Source organism: Clarias gariepinus, chromosome 3, assembly GCF_024256425.1.
Source record: "Clarias gariepinus isolate MV-2021 ecotype Netherlands chromosome 3, CGAR_prim_01v2, whole genome shotgun sequence".
Classification (NCBI taxonomy): Eukaryota; Metazoa; Chordata; class Actinopteri; order Siluriformes; family Clariidae; genus Clarias; species Clarias gariepinus.
The window spans coordinates 15,950,943-15,977,707 of NC_071102.1; the positions used below are offsets into that span (position 1 = coordinate 15,950,943).

Here is a 26,765-nt window from a genome sequence, read left to right on the forward strand (position 1 = left end):
ATAATGTCAATGAATGGCTGCAGGGTTTACATAATAAAGACAACGAATGACGGTTGCATTGCATGGTAGACATTTTACTGTGGACACAATGCCAACGCATCCTTCATCATTAATAATTAAAGTTTAGCTCTGGGTCAGAGTTGTATAGAATCTTTAACGATTCGGGTTAATTTGATTAACTTAATCAAAATTTATCATGTACACTTTATCGACTACCCGTCCAGCGTTTAGCACAATTTAGTGTATCTTACCAGTTCTGGTTATCACATGGCCAACGGCTATAACACAAAATCTAGTATTTAGTAATTATGAGCAAGGTAACAAGATCTGGGCAAATGTTTAGACTTTAAAATACATGACCAAGACAACAGTACTTTATAATGCCGACCGCATATTTTCGAACTGCTTGCTCACGCACCATTAGGGGCAGAGTAACACACTCGGAGGAAAGTGCTAGCTGCTCCTAAAGCGTGCTAGCACTTTCTAGAACTTTCTTTTTCCTAGAGCCGTGATTAATGTGGGAGCGCAAATACCTCTCATCACTGAAAATAAAATGAAGTTATTCTAGTACTGTTTACTAGATCAACGAAAGTCACAAGAGCAGAGTCTTGGGTTTAATCTTACGGTTTAGTTATGAAACAAGCACCAACTTCAGCAAGGTATGCAGCTTTGTTTGTTTACTTGCGTTGTTGTGGAGATGACGTCTTTCGGGAAAGCCCTTCGGTGAGGCGTTGGTTGCCTGGTTACCGATGGCTGCGCTCTGGAACTACTTCTGAGGTTTCCTTCGTTGTGGGACTTTGGAGTTCTCACTGTTAGATTGCCACTGCCAAATTAGACATTGAGCCTAAGACCAAGCAGGCCCTGACCCATGAGCCTGGGCATAGTAATGTTCCTCCCCACTGCCTCATCGTTTCCCTAGCCTTATGCTATTAGGTTCTGGAAAGAAGGCATGGTTGCAAGCTTTTATGTCGCCCAGGTCTCTACAGACTTATTTGTTGTTTAGCAATGTTTCTGGTGGCCCATGGTAAAAGAAGAGGTTTTTAGTTTCGTCGTCCGCACAACTGACCCTCAGCCGGGCTTCTTAGTTCTCAACTGTTCCTCATTATCCATGAATCATCATAGACCATTTCTCCAAGGCTGCACCTTTCATTCCATACTCCATGCTCCCCTCTGCCAAAGACACTACAGAAAGGATGATCCTCTATGTTTTCTGAATGGATGGCCTTCCCTGTGACATTGTTTTGCACAGAGGATATTTCGCTCTCAAGAACCCTCTCTTGGAAACTCTTACCCCACTTCATTTAACCCTTTACCATTACTAAGATTATCAACCCTTGTGCTGTAACAATCTTGCTGCCCCATGTGTAGGATCAACCCCGTTTTTTATGTTTTATAGCTAATCGTCAAATAAAATTTTTTTAAATTCAATGTGGCCAACATGCCCATAAACTTAACTTTATTTAAAAGTTAATGGACTTGACTGTAAGCACAGCATCGAAGTACAAATTCTCAAGTACTAACCACTACTGCACTCCAGGATTATGAAAAAAAAAAATCACATATTAGAGGAAATTCAGCACTGTTACTACTGAAAGTTTGGGTCCTGCAGAGGTCAAGCAAGAGCAAAACATGATAAGCTTATTTCCACTTCCATGATTTTTTTATCTGATATTTCAAGAATTTACCAATCATGGTGAGCCTTCGCTAGCTTTAGTTTGTGGCTATCCTGGGTATGTCAGTGTGACCTGTAGTGATCACACCTTGTCAGCATGGGCTGTGAATTTCTTTGAACCCGAAGTCCACTGCCAGGTGCCAGTTCACATAGTGCTGTGTCGCATACTAAAAATCAGTACTATCCACAATTATCATCTGCATGTTACTGAATGGTAGGATTAAGGATTTAAGTCAGAGCATTTCATATGTAACTCAGTTTTGAAGTCATGGTTCTACACTTTTTTGGTGCAAAGAAAAAGTTAAAGAAAATACAAGAAAGTTAAAGGAAAATACAATGATCGGACATTAAGCAATATGAGTTAACAATAAACCCAAGTAGTTTGTGATTTGAATTATTTAATTTACTTGTGCTAAGCAAATAAAGCTGCATTTAAAACTCCTAAAACACACTTAAAACATTTAAAAAGAAGATGTGGAAGTGCAGGCAGAGCTCATGTTCAGGTAACAGGCTCAGCTTTAAAAACATATAAAAAAAACCTTACATTTCCTGTAGCATAACATAACATTTACCTTTTTACCTGTTCTAAAATAGAAAGAATGTTTTGCTGCCATTACATTTTTATTAAGTACATTAGTGTTTCCCACAGGTCTAAACCTAGGTCCGGTGGTGGCCAGTGGAACAGGTCAGCATTACCTGCCAGCACAAATGGTCTACTACATACAACAAATAACAAATTTGTTTAAATAATTATATGGAGTCAGGATTGTACAATATATAGTGATATATCCTTTTTCCTAGCACAACCTTGGCAATATGACAAACTGAATTTTAACCTGCACCTGCAGGTTATAAATAGGAGTGACTGAGAAACATTTCTCAGATTTTTTTGTCTTCAGGACCGTATTGTGAATGTGAATGTATTGTGAATCGTGTAATGTGTGCAAGCGAATTTAAAAGTATTAACTCACCGATATGGTGGAGTTTGTTAGGAGATCCGTACCTCCGCTCTTTCGGAGCGCGATCTCCACATTGTTGTTTCGAGTGCTTCATGCACGGCTCGCATTTTTTAAGCGGTTCGCGAGCCACGGCGCATTCCTGGGTTTAAACAGTGCAATCTGGCAGGCATGCATGAGACGGGAATCCCCCTTTCTCTCGCATTCTCGCCGAATCAGAAAGTTTTCCGTCCACTTCTCAAGCACGCCTCGGCGCTTCTTGTGAATGGATGGGAAAAAAAAGCTGCGGGAGACAGATTCCCCTCCTTTCTCTTGCGCTCGTTGGATCGGGAAATTCCTCTGTCCGCTTCTCAAACGCACCTTGCGCTTCTTGTGAAAAGGGCAGGCTAAACATTGTCTCTCGCTTCCGCCGAGATGCAAATAACCTCCAAGCACTCGAATTAGTGCTGTCGGGTAGCCGGGGGGCGGAGCCTCAATGACCATCTCCCTTTCCTTAGCATCCTTAGGGTTAACCCTTTTATGAAGTAAGCTCTTTATTCCGTGTTTTCGTGCTGTCGACTTATTTCTTTATTTAAATATAGTTGATGTGGAAGCGCAGGGTTATATGATGATGCCCTAGATAGAAGAGACGCTTCCAGGCTATCTCTCCTGGGACATCATCCTCCCTGAAAAGCCAACACTTCCTTCCAAGTGGTGTAGACTTTCATCTTCCCTGAAGTGAAAAGCTTTTCAGGCAGCAGATCAGGTTGGTTTTCCACTGCTAACCATGGCAGTTTTGCAGGCCTACCAGGCTGACCTGCTAAGAAGATCAAGATGGCGCCGGTGACTTCGGCTACGGTCACGACTGCTCCAACCACCTTTTCTTTGTTTTTTAAGTTAGTTTTTAGCGTTTTAAAACCAGTCAAATTACCACCATGGAGTACATTAGTTATGATAGAGACACCCTTGTTTCTATTGGTATACACTGTACTTACAATTCGACGTTTTTGACTCCGGATCCGAGTTGGCCGAGTGAGATCCTGAGGGAGAACAAAGGACGCGACGCGAAGCGGCGGCCTCGAGGGAAACGAGCCGGCGTCAGGAACAGGCTGAGAGCCCGTGCACACCGCTCACCTCTGCCTAGCATCCTGCTCGCCAACGTCCAGTCACTGGAGAACAAGCTCGATGACCTCAGGGCCAGGATAAAGTTCCAGAGGGACATTCGGGACTGCAATCTCCTCTGCTTCACCGAGACATGGCTGAACCCAGTGGTGCCGGACCACGCCATCCAGCCGGCCGAGTTCTTCTCGGTTCACCGCATGGACAGGACACGGGACTCGGGGAAGTCAAGGGGAGGCGGCGTGTGTTTAATGGTGAACAGCAGCTGGTGCAACAGCGCGAGCGTTGTTCCTCTCACACGCTCCTGCACACCAAACCTGGAACTACTATCCATCATGTGTCGTCCTTTTTATCTACCTTGGGAGTTCACATCGGTCATAATCAGTGCCGTTTATATTCCACCACAAGCGGACACGGACACTGCCTTATGCGAGCTGCATGAGGCACTCACACAGCACCAGACACAACACCGGGACGCTGAGCTCATTGTGGCGGGAGACTTTAATAGTGCCAACCTCAAACACACAGCCCCGAACTTTAATCAGCATATCACCTGCCCCACCAGGGGTGAAAGGACCGCTATACAACGGTCAAGGACGGCTACAAAGCACAATCTTGTCCTCCGTTTGGTAAATCCGATCACGCCGCCATCTTCCTCATGCCAAAATACAAACAAAGGCTGAAACAGGAAGTTCCGGTTCAGAGGGAGGTCTCGCGCTGGACGGACCAATCGGTGGCCGCTTTACAGGATGCACTCGATGACACAGACTGGGACATGTTCCGAAACAGCTCAGATGATGACGTCAGCATGTTTAGGAAGCGGTTGTGGGATTCATTGGAAAACTAGCGGATGATACCGTGGAAAAAAAGACTATTAGAACATTTCCCAACCAGAAGCCGTGGGTGGATAAAACCATCTGCGACGCTCTGAGATCTCGCACCGCTGCCTACAACACGGGAATCGCGACATGGACCCGTACAAGGCTGCGTCATATAACGTCCGGAAGGCAGTGAAAGAGGCGAAGCAGCGCTACGGGAGGAAACTAGAGTCACAACCCCAACAGAGTGACTCTAGGAGCCTGTGGCAGGGATTAAGGACAATTGCAGACTATAAAGCACCAACAACCGGTATGACGAACGCGGACGTGACTCTGGCAGACGAGCTGAACACTTTCTATGCTTGCTTCGAGGCTGCAGCTAAAGACACTAGCGATGCTAATGCTAACGGCGCTAACGGCTGCAGACAGAAAGACACTGCCAGCACCGCAAGTGCGTTCATCATCACCGAGCACAATGTGAGGAGAGCCTTCAAGAGAGTGAACACCAGGAAAGCAGCAGGACCAGACGGCATCTCAGGCCATATCCTCAGAGCCTGCGCAGACCAGCTAGCACCTGTGTTCACAGAGATATTCAACCTCTCTTTATCTCAGTCGGTGATCCCCACATGCTTCAAAGAGTCCATCATTGTTCCCGTTCCGAAGAAACCTCATCCTGCTTCCCTCAACGATTATCGCCCTGTAGCCCTCACCTCAGTGGTGATGAAGTACTTTGAACGCCTAGTCAAAGACTTTATCATTTCATCACTACCAGACACACTGGACCCACTACAGTTTGCTTACCGCCCAAATCGTTCCACAGACGATGCAATCTCACATCTCCTTCATACATCTCTAACTCACCTGGACACTCGGAGGGGGAATTATGTGAAAATGCTCTTCATCGACTACAACTCTGCATTTAATACCATAATTCCCTCCACACTCACCACCAAGCTGGAGCACCTGGGACTCAGCTCATCAATGTGTCAGTGGATCTCCAATTTTCTGACTGGCAGACCACAGGCAGTAAGAATGGGGGGACACGTCTCAGCCTCCATCACTTTCAGCACTGGAGCCCCCCAGGGTTGTGTTCTAAGCCCCCTGCTGTACTCCCTGTACACCTATGATTCCGTGGGCACTACCAACTCCAACTTGATCATGAACAACGATGAGTCGGCCTACCTAGAGGACATTGGAAATCTGAAGAACTCGTGCCAGAGTTTCGTAACCCTTTTGTTTGATTGATTTATAGCATTAATTGCTTCTTTAAGACCTTTGCTCGTGTCTTTCCCTCTAGCCATTGTGTTTACACACACTTAAATACTTCAGACCAACAAACAGCCAAAATTTCTACTTTTATAGGTGTCTGCACAACTGCTGATAATCTGTTAATCACAGGCTGATGATTAGCAGTACCTGGGTGCAATTTACTCCCTTAAATTTTGTGGAAGCAGTAAGAGGTACTTAGTAGTTTTCAATAGAGGTTTTTTTTTTGTTAAATAAATAAATAATGGCATAGTGTAAAAAGTTAGATGTTGTTATTCATCTGAGGTTGTATTTGGCTAATACTATGACCCACTATGGTCAAATGATTATCATTACGTTTTTTTAAACAAAAGGTCACAGATTTAAAAGTGGGGGTACTAAGTTTTGAACAAGACAATAGTCTCGAAAAATTTTCTCGAAGACAAGTCACTGCTTTTGACATCATTAATGTGAGTCTAAATCTGAGGAATAAATCTGAATGTCGTTCAATGTAGGCAATTAAAAATAATTCCGGTTTTTCTCTGAGAAAATCATTAATAAAGCCATGGCCTCCAATGATGCGCACACACACAACAGCATGCTGACGCACAGAGAGAGAAAATTGATCTTAAACCTCTCTAATAGGACTTTATTTTGCTTTACACACGCGCATACACGTGTGTTATAATAAACATTACATGCGCGCTGTACACACATGCATATACAGATAACATTGCTATTATTCCTTTTATCATCTTTGCTAATATCCTTTTATAAATGTAAAATACACTACACTGAATACTTAATGGGCTATTAACTGAGACATATGTGTCCTTATTGTCATATATGACTACATGGTAAAATGTTGATTTAACACTTTCAAAACTTTCAGTTAATTTGAGTCCAACTGAATTTATATATGAGGGGCAAAAAAAGGCAAAAATTCCATTTATTTAAAAACTTGTGTTGGTTTCTTATCAGCACTTTCCGTTTAAGGCTACTGTTTCCCTAGATGCTGCTGTGCAGGTGTAAACATGTAACATCAGTTCATTTGTAACTGCTGTGCAAGCAAAAATGTATTTTTGTAAAACACCCACTGGTGTTTTACAAGAAAGAAGATCAGTGATTCTAAGTGTGTACCTGGTGCTAAACAACTCATGAAAGAGCATAAACAGAAGTGTTGGGTGTCTGCAAAAAAGATTGGGACAATACTCTATGTAAGGTAAAAAGTTTCTTAAAGAGAATCATTACTGGTGTCAAGATATGGATTCATCACTACGAATCTGAGTAAATGGCAGAGTATGCAATGAAAACATTCCCAATTGCCAGCCAAAAAAAGGTAAAAAAAAACTTACTGGGATTTTCAGGAACCAGTATTGGAACATTATCAGGAAATAATCAACAGTGCTTATTAAAGTGAGATGCTCATTAAAGAGCTGAAGCCTAAATTAACTGCAGAGCCGTGCGCGAAATGTGATCCCCTGCGATGACGCACGATTCCCCGTCCCATAAATGCCCCCATGCACTTTCCAGTAAGATGGTTGCAATGCTGTATAATCCCATCAGGTGGAGTATTGACTGTACTTGCAGTGTCCAGGCAGCCTTATACAGTATGTTCATATATAGGCATTGCCAACATGGTTTCATGAATAGAAGACATCGTTAAAAAAAAAAAATATATATATATATAACAAACTCACGATGCTTATGCTATTTAAAATGAATTAATTAAAATATTAATAAAATTAGTTATTGCAATATTTTTCAAGACATCCTTAATAACCCTTAAAGACATGGTAACATTTGTAATTTATCTATACCAATAGTTGTAGGTACGGAATACAAATGCAGGCTATGTATTTTACATTACGGTGTATTTTATCTAGTTCCGTTTAATACACTGATAGATAATATTTGGCTGCAAAGTAATGCTTAAAATGTAACTTCTACTTGGGTTTGTTTTCGTTATATTTATGTTTTCGCAATTTTTTTTTTCTTTTCACTGATAGTTAAAAATTGGCATAACAAATCGATTAATGGCACATAATATCTCAAACAAATATCTGCCCATATAAACCAGTATTTCTTTAGTCATTTACCCATACATAATGTTCCCCCATCAAAGATCTGGTGGGGCATTAATCACTTATCACAACTGTGAATAGATGCGGCAGGAGAGACAGATAATCCCCATAAACATTCACACTTAAAAACAATACTAAAACAACCAAAAAGTTCCAGAGGTTTCCAGAAGTTTAATTCTCTCTGGAATCACCTACAGTATACTACTGTACTTTTTACTGCTTATATATTTTGCCCTAGTTTCACGCAATTTTCACGCAATGTGCTATTTATGTGTGCCTGTATATGTGTGTGTGAGAAAGAGCGAGAGAGAGGGCTTATGTTCAGCAAAATAAACACTGTCTACGGCAAATTTACTGTGGACATCTCAAAGTCATGATGTAATAGAGACAAGTCTTTTAAATCCTTTTCCACTAATGTTATCATGGTGTAAATTATTAACGTATTGATGAATTTCACTTTATGACAAAATCGACCATGTGTCTGTTTAGTATTTCTTTTGAACAGCTGTGTTCATAGGTTTAATTAGCTATTTACAAGACAACTTTGACCCATTAAGGGTAAAAGTGCCACAGGTGTGTGTGCTCTTGCATTCGTCAGGTTTGACGAAACACATTTACGCGCCGGCAGGTCAAAAGAACCCATCTTAGCACCATCTACCAGTCAGTAGTGGGGGAAATAGGTACATTCTCTATTGAGATTTCTCACCTTACCTTTATCATATTCCACTCCTCCTAAGGTTGTCTTTGTTCTTTTAATGAAGTTCTTAAAACCCAAACCATTTTTTTAATTGAGAAAAAAAATAAATATGGGTCAAAATAGCAGGGAAGCAAATGATCAAGTGTTTAATTGTTGTCGTCGTTTTTTCTCGAACAGGATTTCCCCAACTTTTAAAAAGATTCAGACAAACTGAATTTAAGAATGCACCCCTACTAACCTAAAACACAAACACAAACACACACACACACACAGACACAGAAGGGCAAAGCGGAGATGCGCATTCACACCTCTGATCATCTTTTGTCTTTTTAATGAGGTATCCTCATTCATCTTCCAAACCCCCTGGCGCGCATACTATTTGTTTGTACTATACACTGTAGCTGTGTTTGTTGGTTTTGCACTTGGTTATACACAGTACTGGTATGCATGAAACACTTACTTCCTGGTTTGTTTTAAATATTGCTTATTACCTTATTCAGCAAAATAAACAATGTTGTAATTGTCTAAATTATTAACATATTGATGTCTTTTAAATAAGGACAAAAATAGACCATGCGCTTGTGTTTAGGACTTCTGAACAGCTGTGTTCATAGGTTTAATTAACGATTTACAAGACAACAGTTAAAGTGCTACATGTAAGCATTTGTGGATGGAGAGGTGTGTCTGTGTGCGCTCCTGCATTTCTCAGTTGGCATTAACACAAACACATTTGCGCACAGACAAGTCTAAAGAACTGCCAAAAAAAAAACACAGAGCAATTAGCATAGTCAGTATTCTCCATTGAGGTTTCTCACCTTCCACTCCTTCTAAGTTTGTCTTTGCTCTTTTCATGGAGTTCTTAAAACCCAAAACATTTATTTATACAGAGAAAAAATAATTATGGGTCACATAAGCACAAACTATCACAGATACATATGATTAAGTGTTTAACTGTTGTTTTCGTTTGTTTCTATGACCAATGATAATAATTATTATTTTACCCAACAATTACCCAACAATTAAAACAGGCAAACATGACTTAATGAAATATTTATTCTTCCAAAACTAGTCAAAGTTAATTTGTATAAAACAGGTGAATAGTGTTAATTAGTTTTTGCCAAATCACTAAAACTAACAATAGACTATGAGAGGTGGTTGGAAGGTGTTACTCTGAATATAAACAAACAAAATACAGCTTTTTTTTCTCAGAGGTAAACGGGAAAGTGAAGTTGTTCAACTGTTTAGTGTCACTATGTCATAAACAGTGAAACAACGTGGACTCATAGCTGTGCTTGTTGAAACTGAAAAAACGCTGCAACTGCTTCAAAGTCTTTCCACTCCGTGACCGCTGAAATCTGACACGACACCACGTTAGGCTACGTCTTAACTCATTTGCATATCGACGGTGATTGGATGTTGACCGAGGGCTCAGGGGAGGTGTGTGTGTGTGTGTGTGTGTGTGCGCGCGCCTACTTCATGTACTTTTATAAACATTCTAAATATAAACAAACAAAATACACCTTTTTTTTTTCAGAGGTAAACGGAAAAGTGAAGTTGTTCAGCTGTTTAGTGTCACTATGCAGATGTTACACTCAGTGTAGTTACTGAAATATTTGATTTAGTTCTCATTCAGTGGCCACACATCACTTCCACATTTCCCTTGCTTTTATTACATGAGCATAAGCAGTGAAGCATCCCGCAGGTTTATAATACACCGCGGCCAAGTGCACCGCGTTCCCGCCGATTAGGCGCGTGGTCCGTTGCCTAGCAACACTGAACGAAACGAGGCATAATCGTGGTGTTTGCTTCGGTTATGACATAGCATAGTTTATTATCTGCGGTGGTAGATCTGATTTATTCAAATTTAATAATGAGGCTTTATATCCTCAGGAGGGGTCATTACATATGTAATACTGTATGTAAAACAATATTGTTTTAGAGATAATGTCACGGAAGCTTCTAACAGAATGAACAGACTAATGAATTTTCTCAAATCGTTATAAAATTAAGTAAAGCAAAAATCCCCTAAATGTCCTTATAAAATATCGCTGATTATCAACGCCAGAATTAATGGCGAATTGTCGAAATTTCACGGAAGTATGTATATATATATATATATATAATAAACTGCATATATGGAATGAAACCTGAGATAGTTACATATACGCACTGAATGACGCATAGATAGTTGGCGCGATTCCTTGCGCCATCTGCTGAGAGAAATGAGAATCGCAGGTTGGAAAAGGCAGGAAACAGCATGACCGGCGCGCAGCTGTCAGCAATTTCACGTAAATAAGAGCAAAATAGCTTTATACTGGCTTTTACTGGTGCGATTTTGAAAATGTAAGCATACAGGGTGATTAAGCTCACAGAACTAGGAAAAGTCATGAAAGGGGGGTCCTGGAATTGAATCGAGTGTGAAGTATTTTTTATTTTTTACCCCCTTGCGGTCAAATGACCGCTGCTCGGTGCTTCTAGTGTTTGTGGAAATGTATGAATCTACACACATAAGAGCAAAATTTCCAAAATAGTTGGCTGTGCCAAACTCAAATCATTACTGTTTCAAAGCCACATCTTCAATGTTACTAAAAAGCATTAAGTAGCAGTCACCTTTAAAGACAACACACAAAATGTTCTTTAATGGACTAGTTGCATACCACACATGCACGTCTCTGTCTGAATGTCATTTCCTCACTACCCCTAACCATTTAGGTTATTGCGCATGCACAAGTGTGCAGCAGCTCTGTGCGGTTGCCTTCAGGGTTTTCTTTTTTTTTTTAAACTTTTTTATTATTTATTTATACTACTTTTCTATTATTTATAACTTTATTTTTTATTTAACAAGTAAGAATTGCACTCTGGCACTTCTTGTGAATGGGAAGAAGAGACTGGAAATGGAGATAGCCACCTCAGAGCGCTTCTCTAATGATGACTGAGCGTATGAGAAGTTACTGGAATAAGGAGTAAAAAAAAAGTGCTGTCAAACGACTACACTTCGACAGGCCGCAGGAGCGAAAAAAAAGAGCTTAAAGTTGACAGGTTTCTGTTAGGTGGACGGGAGAGGGGCCTTAGTCCCTTCAGTCCCTCCCCTTCTTTGGCGATCCCCATGATGGGTTAAATCATTCATGGAATAAGTTCTATTCAACCCGTGTTTTTGTGCTATTGACATCGATTTATTTGAATGTGGTTCGTGCAAAAGCGCAGTTTTATATTATGATGCCCCAAATTGAAGAGACGCTTGTGGGTTATCTCTCTCCTGGGAGCTTCTGGGAACATCTTCGTTGGTGGGAAAAGCTTTTTCAGGCAGCGGGTCAGGTGATGCTGCCTTGCACACCATGGCAGTTTTGCAGGCATACCAGGCTGGCCTGCTGAGAGATCTGAGCACTGGCAGGTCTATCGACAACACAGCGTTTACGGAGCTACGTCGAGCCAGATTAATTTTTCCGTGCCACTAAGCAGACAGCTCGTGCTATGGCCGTTCTATGGCTGCTATAATCGCCACAGAGAGACATCTGTGGCTTAACCTCATGGGCATCAAGGACAAGGATCACGCTTTTCTCCTTGATGCCCCCATCTCGCCCTTCAGCCTCTTTTGCGACGCCGTAAACACCGCCGCCACTAGGTTTCAGTAGAGTCTGCCTCAAAGAGGCTGGACCGAGGAGCATCATCTCCTCTAAAAAGTCCTGAGGCTTACGTGCCCATGGGGTTCGTGTCTCCCTTCGGGGAGGGGTGCATAAAAATTCCAATAAGGAATATAGACCCCTTTCTGGCACCCTCAGGAGGCCATGCAATCTCCACCCCAACAGTGTTTCGGGAAGGAACGGTCTCCTGCAAAATGTTAGTTGTTCGGTTCTTTCCTGCCATGTTTTAAGATGCCGGACAGCTTACACAGCATATTTTCATAACACAGGGAGTTCCTGAAAGTGATTGTCCTTTTACTTTCAAAGTGTTTTAGGTCTTATGGCAGCTGATGATACCTTTGGGCCTTCTGCACATGAGATCGTTTTATTTGTGGCTAAGAGCCAGGGGATTTCACTCAAGGGCCAATCCCTAGAGGCAAATAAGGGGTACACGTCAGGGGCTTCGTACCCTTTCTATGTGGTTCAGATAGGGTTTCTGACTTTGGGTCCCACTCTAGGTGCGTCTTGTTGCAAGACGCTAACGACAGACGCTTCCCTTACAGGCCAGAGGTTATCTTCTTGCATGGCATATCAATTGCTTTTAAATGATTGCTCTATTTCTGGCCCTGAAATACTCCTCCAGCAGTTTAGAGGCTACCATATCCTAGTGCGGGTAGACAACACTATGGTAATCTCGTACATAAATCACTAGGGTGGATCGAGATTGCGCCTCTTGAACACGCTAGCGCACCAGGTTCTGCTTTGGGCACAGGACAAGTTTTTGTCCCTTAGGGCAATTTACATTCCGGGGCATATGAATGTGGAAGCAGACTTGCTATCCAGACAAGCTGTGACACACGGGGAATGGAAACTCCACCCCGAAGTAGTCAGTTAATCTGGGAGAGAATGTCCTCTTTACTGCTCACTGACTCCTCCAGCTCCCCTGCGTCTGGATGCGATGCCCCATATGCCCAGATTACGCCTTTATGCATATCCACTGATAGCTCTGCTCCCGGGAGTCCTGGCGAGAGTCGGTCAACAGTGTTTGCGCCTCTCAGTGATAGCGCCTCGTTGGCAGACCAGAGTGTGGTTCTCGGATCTAATATCTCTTCTCAACAGCTTACTGTGGGTGATTCCAGCGAGGAGGGATCTTTTGTCTCAGGCGTTTGGGACAATATTTTATCCCCTGACCCGACCTCTGGAACCTTCACATCTGGCCCCTGAGGGGGACCAGTTAAGAGATGCGGGTCTTCCAGTCAGCGAAAGTAAAAGTGCTAGGGCTCCCTCCACTAGAAGGACTTATGCCCTCAGTGTATTTGAATGTTGGTGCATGGCAAAACATGTAGACCCAGTCCACTGCCGAATTGTTCCTGCAAGAAAAGTTGTCCTCAGGCTTATGCCCTATTACTCTCTGAACGTACGTAGCCGGCTTGTAATGTTCTGATTGATGGGGTTTCTGGGGGAAAGCACCCTTTAGTTGCCTGTTTTATTCGTGGAGCTAAATGGTTGAGGCCGCCCACTAGAGAGACAGTCCCTTCTTTGGACTTAGCGATTGTGCTTGAAGGTCTGATTGACACCCCTTTCAAACCACTAGAGTCAGCCAGGGTCTGTCAGACTTCTGACTCTTAAGATGGTTTTTCCTATGGCCATTACTTCTTTGAAGAGAATTGGAGTTTTGCAGGCTTGTCATTCTCCTCATCCTGCCTAGACGTTGCCCCTGGGCTAGTCAAAGCTAATCTGCATTTTCACCCGGACTATCTTCGGAAAGTTCCATTCTCGACCATGCACAAAGTTCTTTTCGAACCATTCTGTCTTCCGCCTTTTACAGCTCCGAAGCAGGAAAGACTTCACTTACTGTGTCTAGTACGTGCTTTTCAGATTTACATCCACCGCACTAGCCAGTGGCGTAAGTCAGAGCAGCTTTTTATATGCTATGGGGGCCACGACCGGGGGGCGGCCGCCACTAGACAAACGCTGTCACATTGGGTGAGAGATACCATTGCTCTAGCCTACGAGGCGCATGGTCACACTTAGGGAATTAGGGCTCATTCAACTAGCGGAATTGCTTCATCAATTGCACTGGCAAGAGGTGTCCCCCTGCAGCAAGTGTGTGATGCTGCAGGTTGGTCCTCTCTGCACATATTTGTCCTTTCTGCACACATTTGTCAGATTTTATAGTTTGGATGTCCATGCTACCCCGGGCTCATGTGTCCCCGAGTCAGCATTCTCTTTGGTGCCCAAATACTGTATGGGCACCAAAGATTACTGGCAGAATGTAAGGTCTCAGCACATTATTTACTCCTAGAATGGACAGAAAAGTGCCAGAATAGCATAGATGCCATAAAGCAAGCCCTTCAGAACCCACCTGTATTAGTACAACCTGATCTAAACCAGCCGCTCCAACGGCATACGGACGCCAACCAAGTGGGCCTAGGACCTCACCCAAAACTCAGCCAAAGGAGAACAAGCAGTAGCCAATGCCTCCAAAACTTTAGGAGAAATAAAGCTAAAATACTCTACTTTTAAAAAGGAGTATTTAGCTGTCATATGGGCTTTCTGAATGGAGGACTAGATCAGGCTAAACTCAGAAAGGAGAAAACAAACAAGGTCAAAATCCAAAAAAAGCTTGGTAATGAGACTGAAACAAGTCACAGAGAGTGTATATCTCTTTTATTAGTGTCTATTAATTTTTGATAGTTCTACAGTATTTCTATTCATTTTATTCTATCAATAGTTCTGACAATGTGTGATGGAGGAAAGAGAGACCCAGATGATCTCAGCAGTACTAACTCTTTGTTGCAGGGTTTTATGATCTAAATGGCTCTGGATCTGGTATTGATGGACAAGACTTTCCATGTTGGTACTTCAAGACTTCAGTAACACTGCAGTAGCTGAATCCAAAACTAATCTGTACTTATGTGTTCACTTCTGTGATTAATTTCTTAATCTTAATTTCAAGTTTTTATTTATTCAGTACACCAGGACAAACTGCTAGGCACTGCTACAGAAATAACAAATAAACCAACCTTCACAAACTATGCAATCTCGGCTTGCTGTGGGGCCAGGCCCCCGGACCTTAAAATTACCCAATGTTGGGTGGAACAGCCAACATTTAGCGTGGGTCTGGGCTAGGGTAAAAAGGATATCTGCACCACAGGTCTGTTTTAAACACAGACTGAGACATGTTCAAGAAGCCTGTAACCAAGGTGCATGATGGCTTAGAGGTTAGCAGTGTTGCCTTGTACCTCGAGGTTCTGGTTTCATTTCCCACGTTGGGTCTGTGTGCATGGAGTGTAAATTTTGTCAGCTATTTTTAACTTTAGTCTTAGGGCGTTTGGGGTCCAGGAACAATTTCCAAGCACACTTGGCCCCAGGACCAATTGATTCTTCTCTGTGAGAAGAAATTTTCAATGATGTTTAAATTAGGGGACTGTGATGTTCGTTCCAAAACCTTCAGCTTGCGTCTCGTGACGTGCAATGCTTCCTGTGCCACTGGCTGCAACACAACCCCGAAGCATGATAAATCCACCCCCATGCTTAATAGTTGGCAAAGTGTTCTTTTTATGAAATACTGCTCCTTTTTTTTCTCCAACATGCGTTTGCTGATTGTGGGCAAAAAATTCTATTTTAACTTCATCAGTCCACATGTTTATGTTGCGTTTTGTAGTGGCGCTCGTTTGGCTCTGTCTAACGCCAGCCTGCAGCCCAAATTGTAGTTTGTGTGTTAACCTGTGGAGGCAGTGTCAGAAACTGAAATGAAATGAAAGTGATTTTGCTTTTTTTTTGCATTTTCCTATGTATAGCATGTAGAACCATGGGATATATGCGGTCCTCTGAAGCGTAAAATGAATGCGAAGAAAACGCACTAAAAGCGTTTTCCTTGCGCTCATTGGGATTTGAACGGCAAGAAAAAGCTGCATGCAACGTTTTTTTGAAGCCGTACAAATGTGCAGCCGGACAAACACACATCACCAAAGCTGTGTGAACACTCTCATTGACTTCTATGTGTAGAAAACCCTCAGCACTTGATCGGCGCTCATATTTATATGAAAGAAATTATGCTTAGGAACAGAACAGAACAGTCATTCCCAGTGAAAAACGCCTTAAGCCTTAGTCCTGGGATAAATATCCCTGTTAGTTTTTATCATTTGCACAATATTAATTACTGGATTACTTTTTGCACTAACTTCTTAATTCTTAATTTTTTCACTACCTCAACTCATTACCTTACCACCACAGAGTGATATGTTATGTTATGTTACTTTGTTGCTCTTGTTTGCACATTTGCACATGCACTTTATGTTGTCTATAAATAAATAAAAATTTATGTTGTTAATTTATGTTGTCAGGTCAATCTGTCTTGTCTCCGCTAGCCAGCGGCCTCTTAGTTAGCTACTTTAGGCCTCTTAGTTAGCTACTTCGGTTTTTCTGTTAATTTATGTTGCATGTAGCACCTTGGTCCTGGGAGAACGTTGTTTCGTTTCACTGTGTACTAACTGTATATGGTTGAAGTGACAATAAAGCCTACTTGAACTTATCATAGTTAGTCAATGTTATCCTATTTTTGTTAAGTCAAGTTTTAGTCGACTAAAAGCCTAGGCATTTCAGTCTAGTTTTAGTCGGAGGAACACTTTTCTTTTTAGTATTTAACAAAATAATTATATTAATGTTTAGAATGTATCTTTTCAATTAATGTTTTTAGCTAATTATATTTATTTTTAACCATCTCAACAACTGCTGCATGTCCAATATAATTTTTAATTACACAACAATAGAAGAAGTATGGACAATACAGTTTTCCACTTGGACTGTTGAGTGTCACACTCATGTCCTAATCTATTAGCCTAAGGGTTTGTCAATGGTTCAGCTAAAAAATACATCACATAATGCCAGGAAATACTGCTGCTCATGCCATAATAAATAGACAGTGGGTTGCAGTTGATTGTGAACAAAATTAAATGTTGACGAAAAAGAAAACAGTTGTTTTATTAGTTTTTATTTTTTTAAACCACATTTTAGTCTTGTCTCATATGACGCGCGCCATGCTAATTTTGTCACTGTTATTGTTTATTGATATCCGTGACGTCGTGTCGCAATCACAGGGGAAAGGTTGTCAATAAATATTTTTCGTCATTATTTTCGTTAATGAAATTTATACTAGTGAATGTGCATATAAATGTTGACTGGATGTCCTAACAAAGTCTACAAAATGGCCAATGGTACTCCAATGGCCACATTGGCCTCCATGGTCCGTGATTGGACTACAGAGGTTCCTAGATGTATGAATGGATGGTAACCAACAGTGGTAACTAACTTGGAGAAGCACATTACTTCATTGACTCAGCAATGGCTTTAATAACATTACTGTCTACGAGACCATCAACACAGGCTATAACCAAAAACCGAGCAATGCATACACTGCTGAGGACCCATGACAGGTGGCAAGGCGCCCCTAAGAACAGCAAAAGCCAAACTGCCCCAGGCCTTAAAGAGAGCAAGTATGCACACAACCAGAGAATCCACAAACGTTTTCAGGAGAGTGGCAATACATGGTGCACGAGGCAGGGCATCTAGGCCATCACCAGTTACAGGACAACAACACCTACCTGATTCCTTCCTTTCAGGTGTACTGAACAGGTTCTATGCATGGTGTTAAGCACAGTGTGATGTGGTCATGTCAAAAGCATCAAATTTCTTACATGGCCAAGAACCTCAACTGGTCATTCTTTCACTAGGCCAACTGTTACTTTTAAGACTTACCTAAGTAGAGCCACCTCACCCTGAACATTTTCCTAACATGGAGCCTGGCCCTGACCTTGCCACATCTCTCCAGCCAATCTTGTGCATCCTGTGCCCTGCCTACACTTTAGGGCTGGGCTATATGGCTAAAAACTGTATCACGATATCAGTGTTTCATATCGGTCGATATCGATAATTCTTGATGTTTTTTATGACCCATTTAAAATAAGGAGCAGGAGAAAAATACATTACATTTAAACATTTTTATTTTAAACTTAACCTTCCTCTGATCATAGTCCCCTCAGTTATTATAACAGAAATTTCAATAACCATGGAAAACTCAAAAAATTAAAATGTAAACATAAGTCTAAAGTCAAAATGTTAATTATCACAATGTTAACAATTATCTCTTAACATTTAATGTGCAAAATGAAAGAAAATGTAAGAAATGCTTAATAAAGTGTAATAAAATAGTGCAAAGTGCATTTTCTGCTTATGAAGAGGAATCCAGCAGACCAGCACGAGACAACAATATGGCGCAACCAAACATGATACTGCTACATGATTGGCGTTAGCGTATCACTCCCTACGTTGCTAGGTTACCAGAGAGTGAGTGCGTTTGTTAATGCAACTGTCACGGGTAGAGATGCTCCGATCAGCATTTTTGGGGCCGATCACCAAGATCATGGTCTGCCGATTGCCAGTCACTGCCGATTACAAAATGGCAGGGGAATGGGAATCTTATCTATAATCTAGCAGAGTTTGCAACATTTGTAGAAATGAAACTAACTCTAAATTAACTATATTGAAAAAAGAAAACTGTAGAAATAGGCTACAGTCAAGATCTTGAAGAACCACCAAGTGTTTATTTTAGAAAATTAGAACTTAAAGCTACTGTAGACCATCTTTCCCAAATAAGGCAGAGTAACTTAAAATTATTCCAAAAAAAGAGGGGTCAGGCAGACCAACACACATCAGATCAGCTTAAATGGCATGTAGCCTCTTAATACACAGATTACATTTTATAATTGGCAGCAAAATGTAAAACTTGTTACACCAAAACTGGCTACTGCCACAAAGGACAAAACTATGGAATGTGTTTTTTTTTCTGTTATTATTATGAACGTCTGATGTAGAAGAGGAACAACCACATCAGATCCAAAAAATAAAATAATGCAAGCCTGTATTTTATTGAATTAGGTTCGTTTCCAATAAACTTTCCAATTAAGTATTTCTAATCAATTAAGTATTTCTAATACTTAATTAAATAAAATACATAAATAAGTAATTAAATAATCACAGAAGACACGTCGTATAAAAGAAATGTTGCACGCATGTGCAGACAGTTGAGCGTGCACAGAATCGAGAAGCCGCGCATGTGCGAAGAACACGTTGAGCAAGCAGGGGAGATATTGCACGCGCATAGAGTGCTTTGTCTGCTCTTGTAGCGTGGACGGTAAACCGAAATGCGGAAATAGCGCGAAGAGGATAACCACGGGAGTTATTGTAAGAACTCTCTCACACCGAGAGCAAGAGTTTACACAATTCCGCGTTCTAGCAACTCACACTCAATCAGGAATTGGACCCCAAATTGTGAGTACTCTCATAAGATCCGGCGAAGCGTCGGAAACGGCATGGGCAGACTGAGCGATGTGAAGCACCATCTTGTCTCCTTTTATGCCTTCTGTATTGCGATTGTACTACCTCAGGGTCCTAGTGCCGGTCACGGAGCGAGTGCGAATGACAGCAACCAAACTTGCTTCGCGACCTTTGTTTTCTTCCGACAAGAATAAAAATTTACGTTTTTATAGAACACATTTTTTATTGATATCGATCACGATCGTGATACATATCGTTATCGTTTTATCGCCCAGGCCTACTACACTTACTGCCAGACCATGAGCTTTTTACCTATTACCACTTCGAACCTTGATAAAGCAATCCCCAGGACTAAGTGCTGTCTCCAAATATCTTTTTTAATCTGAATTGAATGGTGACAGAAATAAGTAGATATGTTTCTGCAGATCACTGTGAAAAACACATCACCTTCATCAATTGTGCATTCCCAAAAGCCTGGCATCAAATCTGGACTTCATGGACTATGGGTTGGTTACATCTCAGATCCAACAAGGTCAGATATGTACCCACTTGCATACTCGCTGTCACTACATTTCTGCTTGATCAGGGAAGTCTTGTGGCATGTCAAGAACAGTTTACTCCTCGACATCCACAGACTTTCAGTCATTTTGGCTACTTATTGTCTGCAAGAACACATATTTGTAAACAGTTTTGGTTGGGAAAACAGCTACATATTTTTCTTGTAGAAACTGTGAACTATCGCTGGTACTGAGTTTGCTAAATATTGGAGCCATGATGCAATTAAACAAAAATTGCATCCCATAATGTTTTTTATGTGACATTTGAATGTGCATTTGATGGCTCGCACCTTTAAACCTAGAGGATGCGAGCCATCGCCAGAAACACACACATACACACAGTCGGAATTTGGAAACACCAAGCTTGGTGAGAAACTGTAAATCATATGCAGTAGGGTATATTTGTTTTTGTTTTTTTTATTAAGTTGTTGTAAGTTTTGTGCAGGTATATGAATCCTGTGGTTGGTCCATCAGTGAAAAATTTACAAATTGGGGCTGTGACCCGGATGAACTACGAACCCATAAACTAGAACTAGGATATGAAGTCTGGACTAGTGGTTCAAAGTTTAACATAATTCATTTGGTTGTGGACCAAAGAGTTCTAGAATCTGTGTTCAATGCTATAATATTTTTTTTTATTGTCATTTTTTAAATTATAAAAACTAATTGTATTTTTTTGTGTGTGTGTGTGTGTTTGCAGGACATTTTCACAATGGGAAAAATCAAAGGATCTATACCTTTGCAGGTTCTCTTCTATGCTACATTAATTCGGAGCTTAAAGGTTGTATCCAAAAGAGGTTCAGGTAGGACTGCAGTTATTGTCATAAAGTTAAACCATTGTTGGGAATGCCTTAACAAAAACAACCACTTCATTTTTTTTTTTTTTTACTTGTATGCTTTAAATATCCTTAAGATATTCTTTAAATGAAAAGAAAATTAATGAAGAAAAATGATTACATTTGAACTGGTTTAGATCACTTTTAAAATTAGTTTTGTTTATCTACTGGTGTACAATGATATTTCCCCATAAATCTTTTAAACATTCAACCACATTTGGATGTCTTCTAACAATAATCTAAGTTATTGAAAATGTGTAGCATCACAACCTTTATTCTTCCAAACGTGCTGGATCTGACTGGGCCTAGTGTAAAAAGATGTTGCAGTGCTCTTGCTCAATCTTGCTTGACTGCCAATTAATTGATTCTTGATTGATAATTTCTTTATTACTATTATCATCTTTGCCATTGTCCAACATGTTTCTAATAGGTTTAGGTCTGTAGATTACCCAGGCCATGGCTCCAGAAGCTAAAAAAGTTTTTCCCTAGTTTCTCAGTTAATTAGCAAAACTCCTTAGCCAGATTCAACTAGAACTAATTAGTGAAATCACCTATTTTGTGCATAATATTTTGTCTTGCTTCAAGAGAGCAGTTTGGTACAAGAGACATTTAGCATGGTGCATAGAGGAAAACACAATGGGGATCAAATGTGATGTAGGGTTTACATAAAAATGACAACAAATGACTGTCACATTCTTCAGCAATAAATGTAGACATTTATGTAGACATGTAGACGTTTCGTTCTTATCCGGTGGTTCGTCTCCAGCAAAGGGAATCGCAGCGTTGCTGATTGGTTGGAGTGGTAGAGATGACGTCTTTCGTGAAAGCCTTTCGGTGTGGTGTTGGTTGCCTGGAACTTCTCCTGAGGGTTTCTTTGTTACGGGACTTTTGGAGTTCTGGCACAGAACTCCAAAACTCTCTCGTTGAGAGTTCTTAAAGAGCACAAAACGGCAGCGGCAAAAACATAATTGTTACATTACCCCTAGTATAAAAGTGGTGGAAGCCCAAGCTGCTCAGGAGAGGTTGTTGGAGGTTGCAAGTTGTAGTAGTTGATGTTAACCGAGAGGGCCAATTCTGCTTAAACATGCTGTTTTGAACTTTTAAAGTTAGTCCATCCCACAGGTGATTGGTCCAATTGGATGTGGTTGCGGGGCTTAGGCACGCCTCAAGTGGTCCCCCCTTTTGTGCATACTTTAGCCCGGTGTTTCGGCTGTCTCTTTGGGTTTATCCAGTTGGAGTTTTTAATACCTTTTATAAAGTAATTTTGCATAAGCTCTGTTCAGGCTACAAATTTCCTGTAATCACCAACATTCTTTGAATAAAGCCAGCTTTAGACTGATATCAAACATTACATATCTTACCCACTCATTCCTTTTTTTATCTAATAAAAGGGTTTTTTAAATGCTGATTACACCTTTAATGTTATGCAGAATAGTCAAACATACACACAGTAAAAAGATACTGAGTAAATATATGTAAATACATTTTTCCCTACTGGCACATTTTAAAGATGGTTTAAAGTAGTGTCCATGTTGTATGCCTTTGTTCACTAAAAGGCACGTGCTCTGGAGGTCAATAAGAGTGTCAAAGTGTGTCTTGGTTCCCCTCAACTAGGGGTGAAGCTGTAAAACTGTCCGCTTTGTTTACCGGATCGCCAATTTACACCCTTGGTTTTGGGGTTTACTTCGAGGCATCTGGTCTTATGCCTTGTGAAGTTTCCTTCAGCTTAATTTTACAGACACTCCTTTATAAATGCGGATCAGATAAGATTATCGGGATGGCAACATGCAGAAAGCTGGGAGAGGGGCTCTGGAATGTGATCAATTGACTGCTCCTTTTGGGAGCCCTGTACATCCCTACAGGGGTAGATGTGACTATTAGTGAACAAATTATAAAAAATATAATTGGTGTATACAGGATCCAAGACAGAGAAAGGGCCTTCAGAAAAAAAAAAAAAATCTCTATTTTTCATTTAATGACTGTACACATGTTCAATATCTTTCCTGTAATACAGTCTGTCTGTGTTGCTGTTTAAAATAATGTTTTAAGCAGTTCTTATGTTTATGGCTATTTACAGGCAGTTATTAAAATTTTAATTTAATTTGTTTCTGCCTAAGGTTGAACCGACCTTTACTGACAATATTGCTAGCTTTAGCTTATTCGTAATATCTGAAAGTTAAATAATAAATACATAAATAAATTCAAATTTTATTTGTCACATACACAGTCATACACAGTACGATATGCAGTGAAATGCTTAGACAACTGCTAGTGACCTTAAAATAAAAGACTAGGAATAGGAAATAAATATGAAAAATAAAATAAAAGGTACATTTAACTAAGAAAAATTTAAATTTTAATAAAATAACTGTACAACAAAAATACACAATATAGAAAATATATGAAGAAATATAGAACAATAAGAAAAAACTGCTGTACAAAGTAGATATAGATTTATGGCATTTTTGTGTGGAATGAAGTTAGATATAAATGGTAATAAAAATGGTAATGTCCAGGGTTGTGCAATCCACATATTTAAAGTGTCTTGTGCATGCAAATGTCCTTAAAAGTAATTTATTTAAAGTGGTTTGTGATAGAGTGATTTAACTAATGATTAACAAAGTGTAGTTGTGCAGTGGCCACTAGTGTAAACAAATGTCCAGAATGTCCAGAGTGAGTGTAAAAACCATATGTATGGTATTGCCTTATTGCCTGTGGGTAGAAGCTCCTCCTGAGTTTCTCTGTGTTGGCATTCAGGGAGCGGAATCGCTTTCCTGACCTCAACAGAGAGAACAGTCCATTGTTGGGATGGCTGAGGTCCTTCACAATCTTCTTGGCCTTGATCCAGCACCGTAGCTGTAGATCGAGAGCAGGTCACGGAGATCGGTGCGGATGGTGAGCTCTGCTGATTGCACCACCCTCTGTAGAGCTCGTCTGTCCTGCATGGTGCAGTTCCCGAACCAGGTTGTCATGTTTCCCGTCAGGATGCTCTCTATGGTGCAGGAGTAAAAGTTTCTAAGCACCTTGTAGGGCAGTCTGAAATCTCTCAAACGTCTGAGGTGGAAGAGATGCTGCCGGGCTTTTTTCACCACGGTGTTGATGTGACAGTACCATGGCAGGTCCTGCGTAATGTGAACACAGAGGTATTTAAAGCTGTCCTCTCTCCACTGGGCTCTCGTTGATGATGGGGGTCTGGTAATTTCTCTCCTGCTTAGTGCTAAAGTCCACTATCAACTCCTTTGTCTTACTGACGTTTAGAAGGAGGTTGTTCCTCTGGCACCAGTTCTCCAGATTAGGCCCACTACGACGGTGTCGGTAGCAAACCTAATAATGGTGGTGGAGCTGGTAGGCCACACAGTCATACGTGTACAGAGAGTACAGCAGGGGGCTCAGAACACAACCCATGGGGGGCTCCAGTGCTGAGAGTGATGGAGGCTGAGACATGTCCGCCCATCTTTACTGCCTGTGGTCTGCCAGTTAGGAAATTAGAGATCCACTTGCACAGAGATGAGCTGAGTCCCAGGTGCTCCAGCTTGGTGGTGAGTGTGGAGGGAATTATGGTATTAAATGCTGAGCTGTAGTCGATAAAGAGCATTTTAACATAATTCCCCCTTCTATTGTCCAAGTGAGTAAGTGATATGTGGAGATGAGAAATAGCATCATCAGTAGAACGATTTGGACGGTAAGCGAACTGTAGTGGGTCAAGTGTGTCTGGTAGAGAAGAAATGATGAAGTCCTTGACCAGCTGCTCAAAGCACTTCATCACTACTGAGGTGAGGGCTACAGGGCGATAATCATTAAGAGAAGCAGGATGAGGTTTCTTTGGAACAGGAACAATGATGGACTCGCATGTGGGGATCACCGACTGAGATAAAGAGAGGTTGAATATCTCCGTGAACATAGGTGCTAGCTGGTCTGTGCAGGCTCTAAGAATACCAACTGAGATGCCACCTGGTCCTGCTGCTTTCCTGGTGTTTACTCTCTTGAAGGCTTTCCTCACGTCATGCTCGGTGATGATGAACACGTTTCCGGTGCTGGCAGTGTCTTCCTGTCTGCAGCCGTTAGCATCGCTAGCATTAGCGTCGCTAGCATTAGCGTCGCTAGCATTAGCATCGCTAGCGTCTTTAGCTGCAGCCTCGAAGTGAGCATAGAAAGTGTTAAGCTCGTCTGCCAGAGTCACGTCCGCGTTTATCATGCTGGATGCTTTATAATTCGTTATTGTCCTTAGTCCTTGCCACAGCTGAGTCACTCTGTAGGAGCTCTAGTTTCCTCTCGTAGCGCTGCTTCGCCTCTTTCACCGCCTTCTGGACGTTATATGACGCAGCCTTGTATGGTTATAGTAAACTAAAAAACTTAAATTATTCAATTTACAAATGACACTGTTTTCCAACCATATCAATAATTGCACATAGCATGCCTTGATACTGTTGTTCTCAAATAGAGTACTAGATATATAGAGATATAGATAGAGTACTTTATTAATCCCAAAGGGAAATAGTATCCTTCCTCTTCTTACAGCAGCCAGTTCACATAATATATAACAAGTAAGCAGCAAACAACAATAGCAAGAATTTCAATAAGGAAAAAGGAAAAAAAAAAAGTTTACAATTAAGGTTCTTTAATGAACCTTTTATTCATGCTTTGGACCAGTGCCAAGGGTGCCTTGTGTCCCCAGTGGATGGTTTTAAAGCATGTCAGGTAAAAGGCCTTACCACTGAGCCACTGATGCCTGATGTGATGCTTTCCATGTGTCCATTAAAAATATTTTTTCCTAAAAAATAGATAGGTTGCAGGATAGTGACTTGCAAAAGTTGCATTAATGAACATTATCAATTTAAGGTACATTAATGAGTTAAAATTGTGTCAAATTTAAGGTGCATTAAAAAGTTGGAAAATGCTATCAAATAATATGAATATGAAAATACTGTTTCTATGTACTAGCATGATAATTGTATAAACAGGTGGGAATGAAATTGTACATAAGTTGCACCAGCGAATAATAATGAAGAGAATAGACCAGCAAGTATATAACCCGCAAATACTAATAAAAAAGAGGATGCAATACATGAAGATTGTGACTATAACGTATTTAGGACAAAAATGTATACGAGCATATTTATCTTGATGTCAGAGAAGGAGATGCCTCTCTTGACACAGAGCAGGGTTATTGTAAAGAATAATTTCAGTCACTATAACTTCACTACAAGCTCCACACATTCCAGGGAAGTGCCCAGTATTGAGCTAGCCTTCTTGCTGCTGCTGCTGCCCCAGCAGATGAAAGAAAAGAATATTTGTACATGCCACAACAGACTGGTAAAAGATCTGCAACATCTTGCTGCAGACATTAATGGACCTGAGTTTCCTCAAAAAGTAGAGTCTGGTTGTGGGTGCTACGGCCCCGCATATGCTAAAATTGGAAGAAGTAGTCTGGCAGAAGGAGTCTGGCAGGCCTACATTTTATTTTTTATTTTGGTGACAAACCAAGTCTTCTCCAATGACCAAAAATGTAAATGCTAGAATACTAAGAATACTTTCTCAACAGATTTTTTTTTTTTTTACTGATCCAGCATAATGCAAGAGGACTTAGTAGGAATCGGTTCTGCTCACAGTGGCAGCTGGCTGAAAACTAAGTGTTTTCAGTAGGCAATGGGTAGTATCTACCAAAAGTAGCCCAAATAAGGGACAAACTGGTGCAATGGCAATGGGGTTATGAATGCACAAGGTTCACTGATGTAAGTGGGGTGCAAAAGCTGGCCCTGGTCTTAACAGGGACAAAACCATTAAAGAGATGGCATTGCCACGGTTTAAATGGTTTTAAATTAAATTAATTTAATTACCTGATAG

The 26,765-nt window shown here is 40.9% G+C and overlaps 1 protein-coding gene across 1 annotated transcript in view; it reads left to right on the top strand.

Moving 5' to 3' along the window:
• The window catches only part of il1rapl1b (interleukin 1 receptor accessory protein-like 1b), a 448,430-nt gene that overhangs the window by 16,178 nt on the left and 405,487 nt on the right, over positions 1-26,765 (top strand). Inside the window, exon 2 of the mRNA XM_053492140.1 lies at positions 20,786-20,888. Within this exon, the coding sequence (XP_053348115.1) occupies positions 20,798-20,888 (91 nt within the window). The 5' untranslated portion in view covers positions 20,786-20,797. The remainder of the gene's footprint in view (positions 1-20,785; positions 20,889-26,765) is intronic.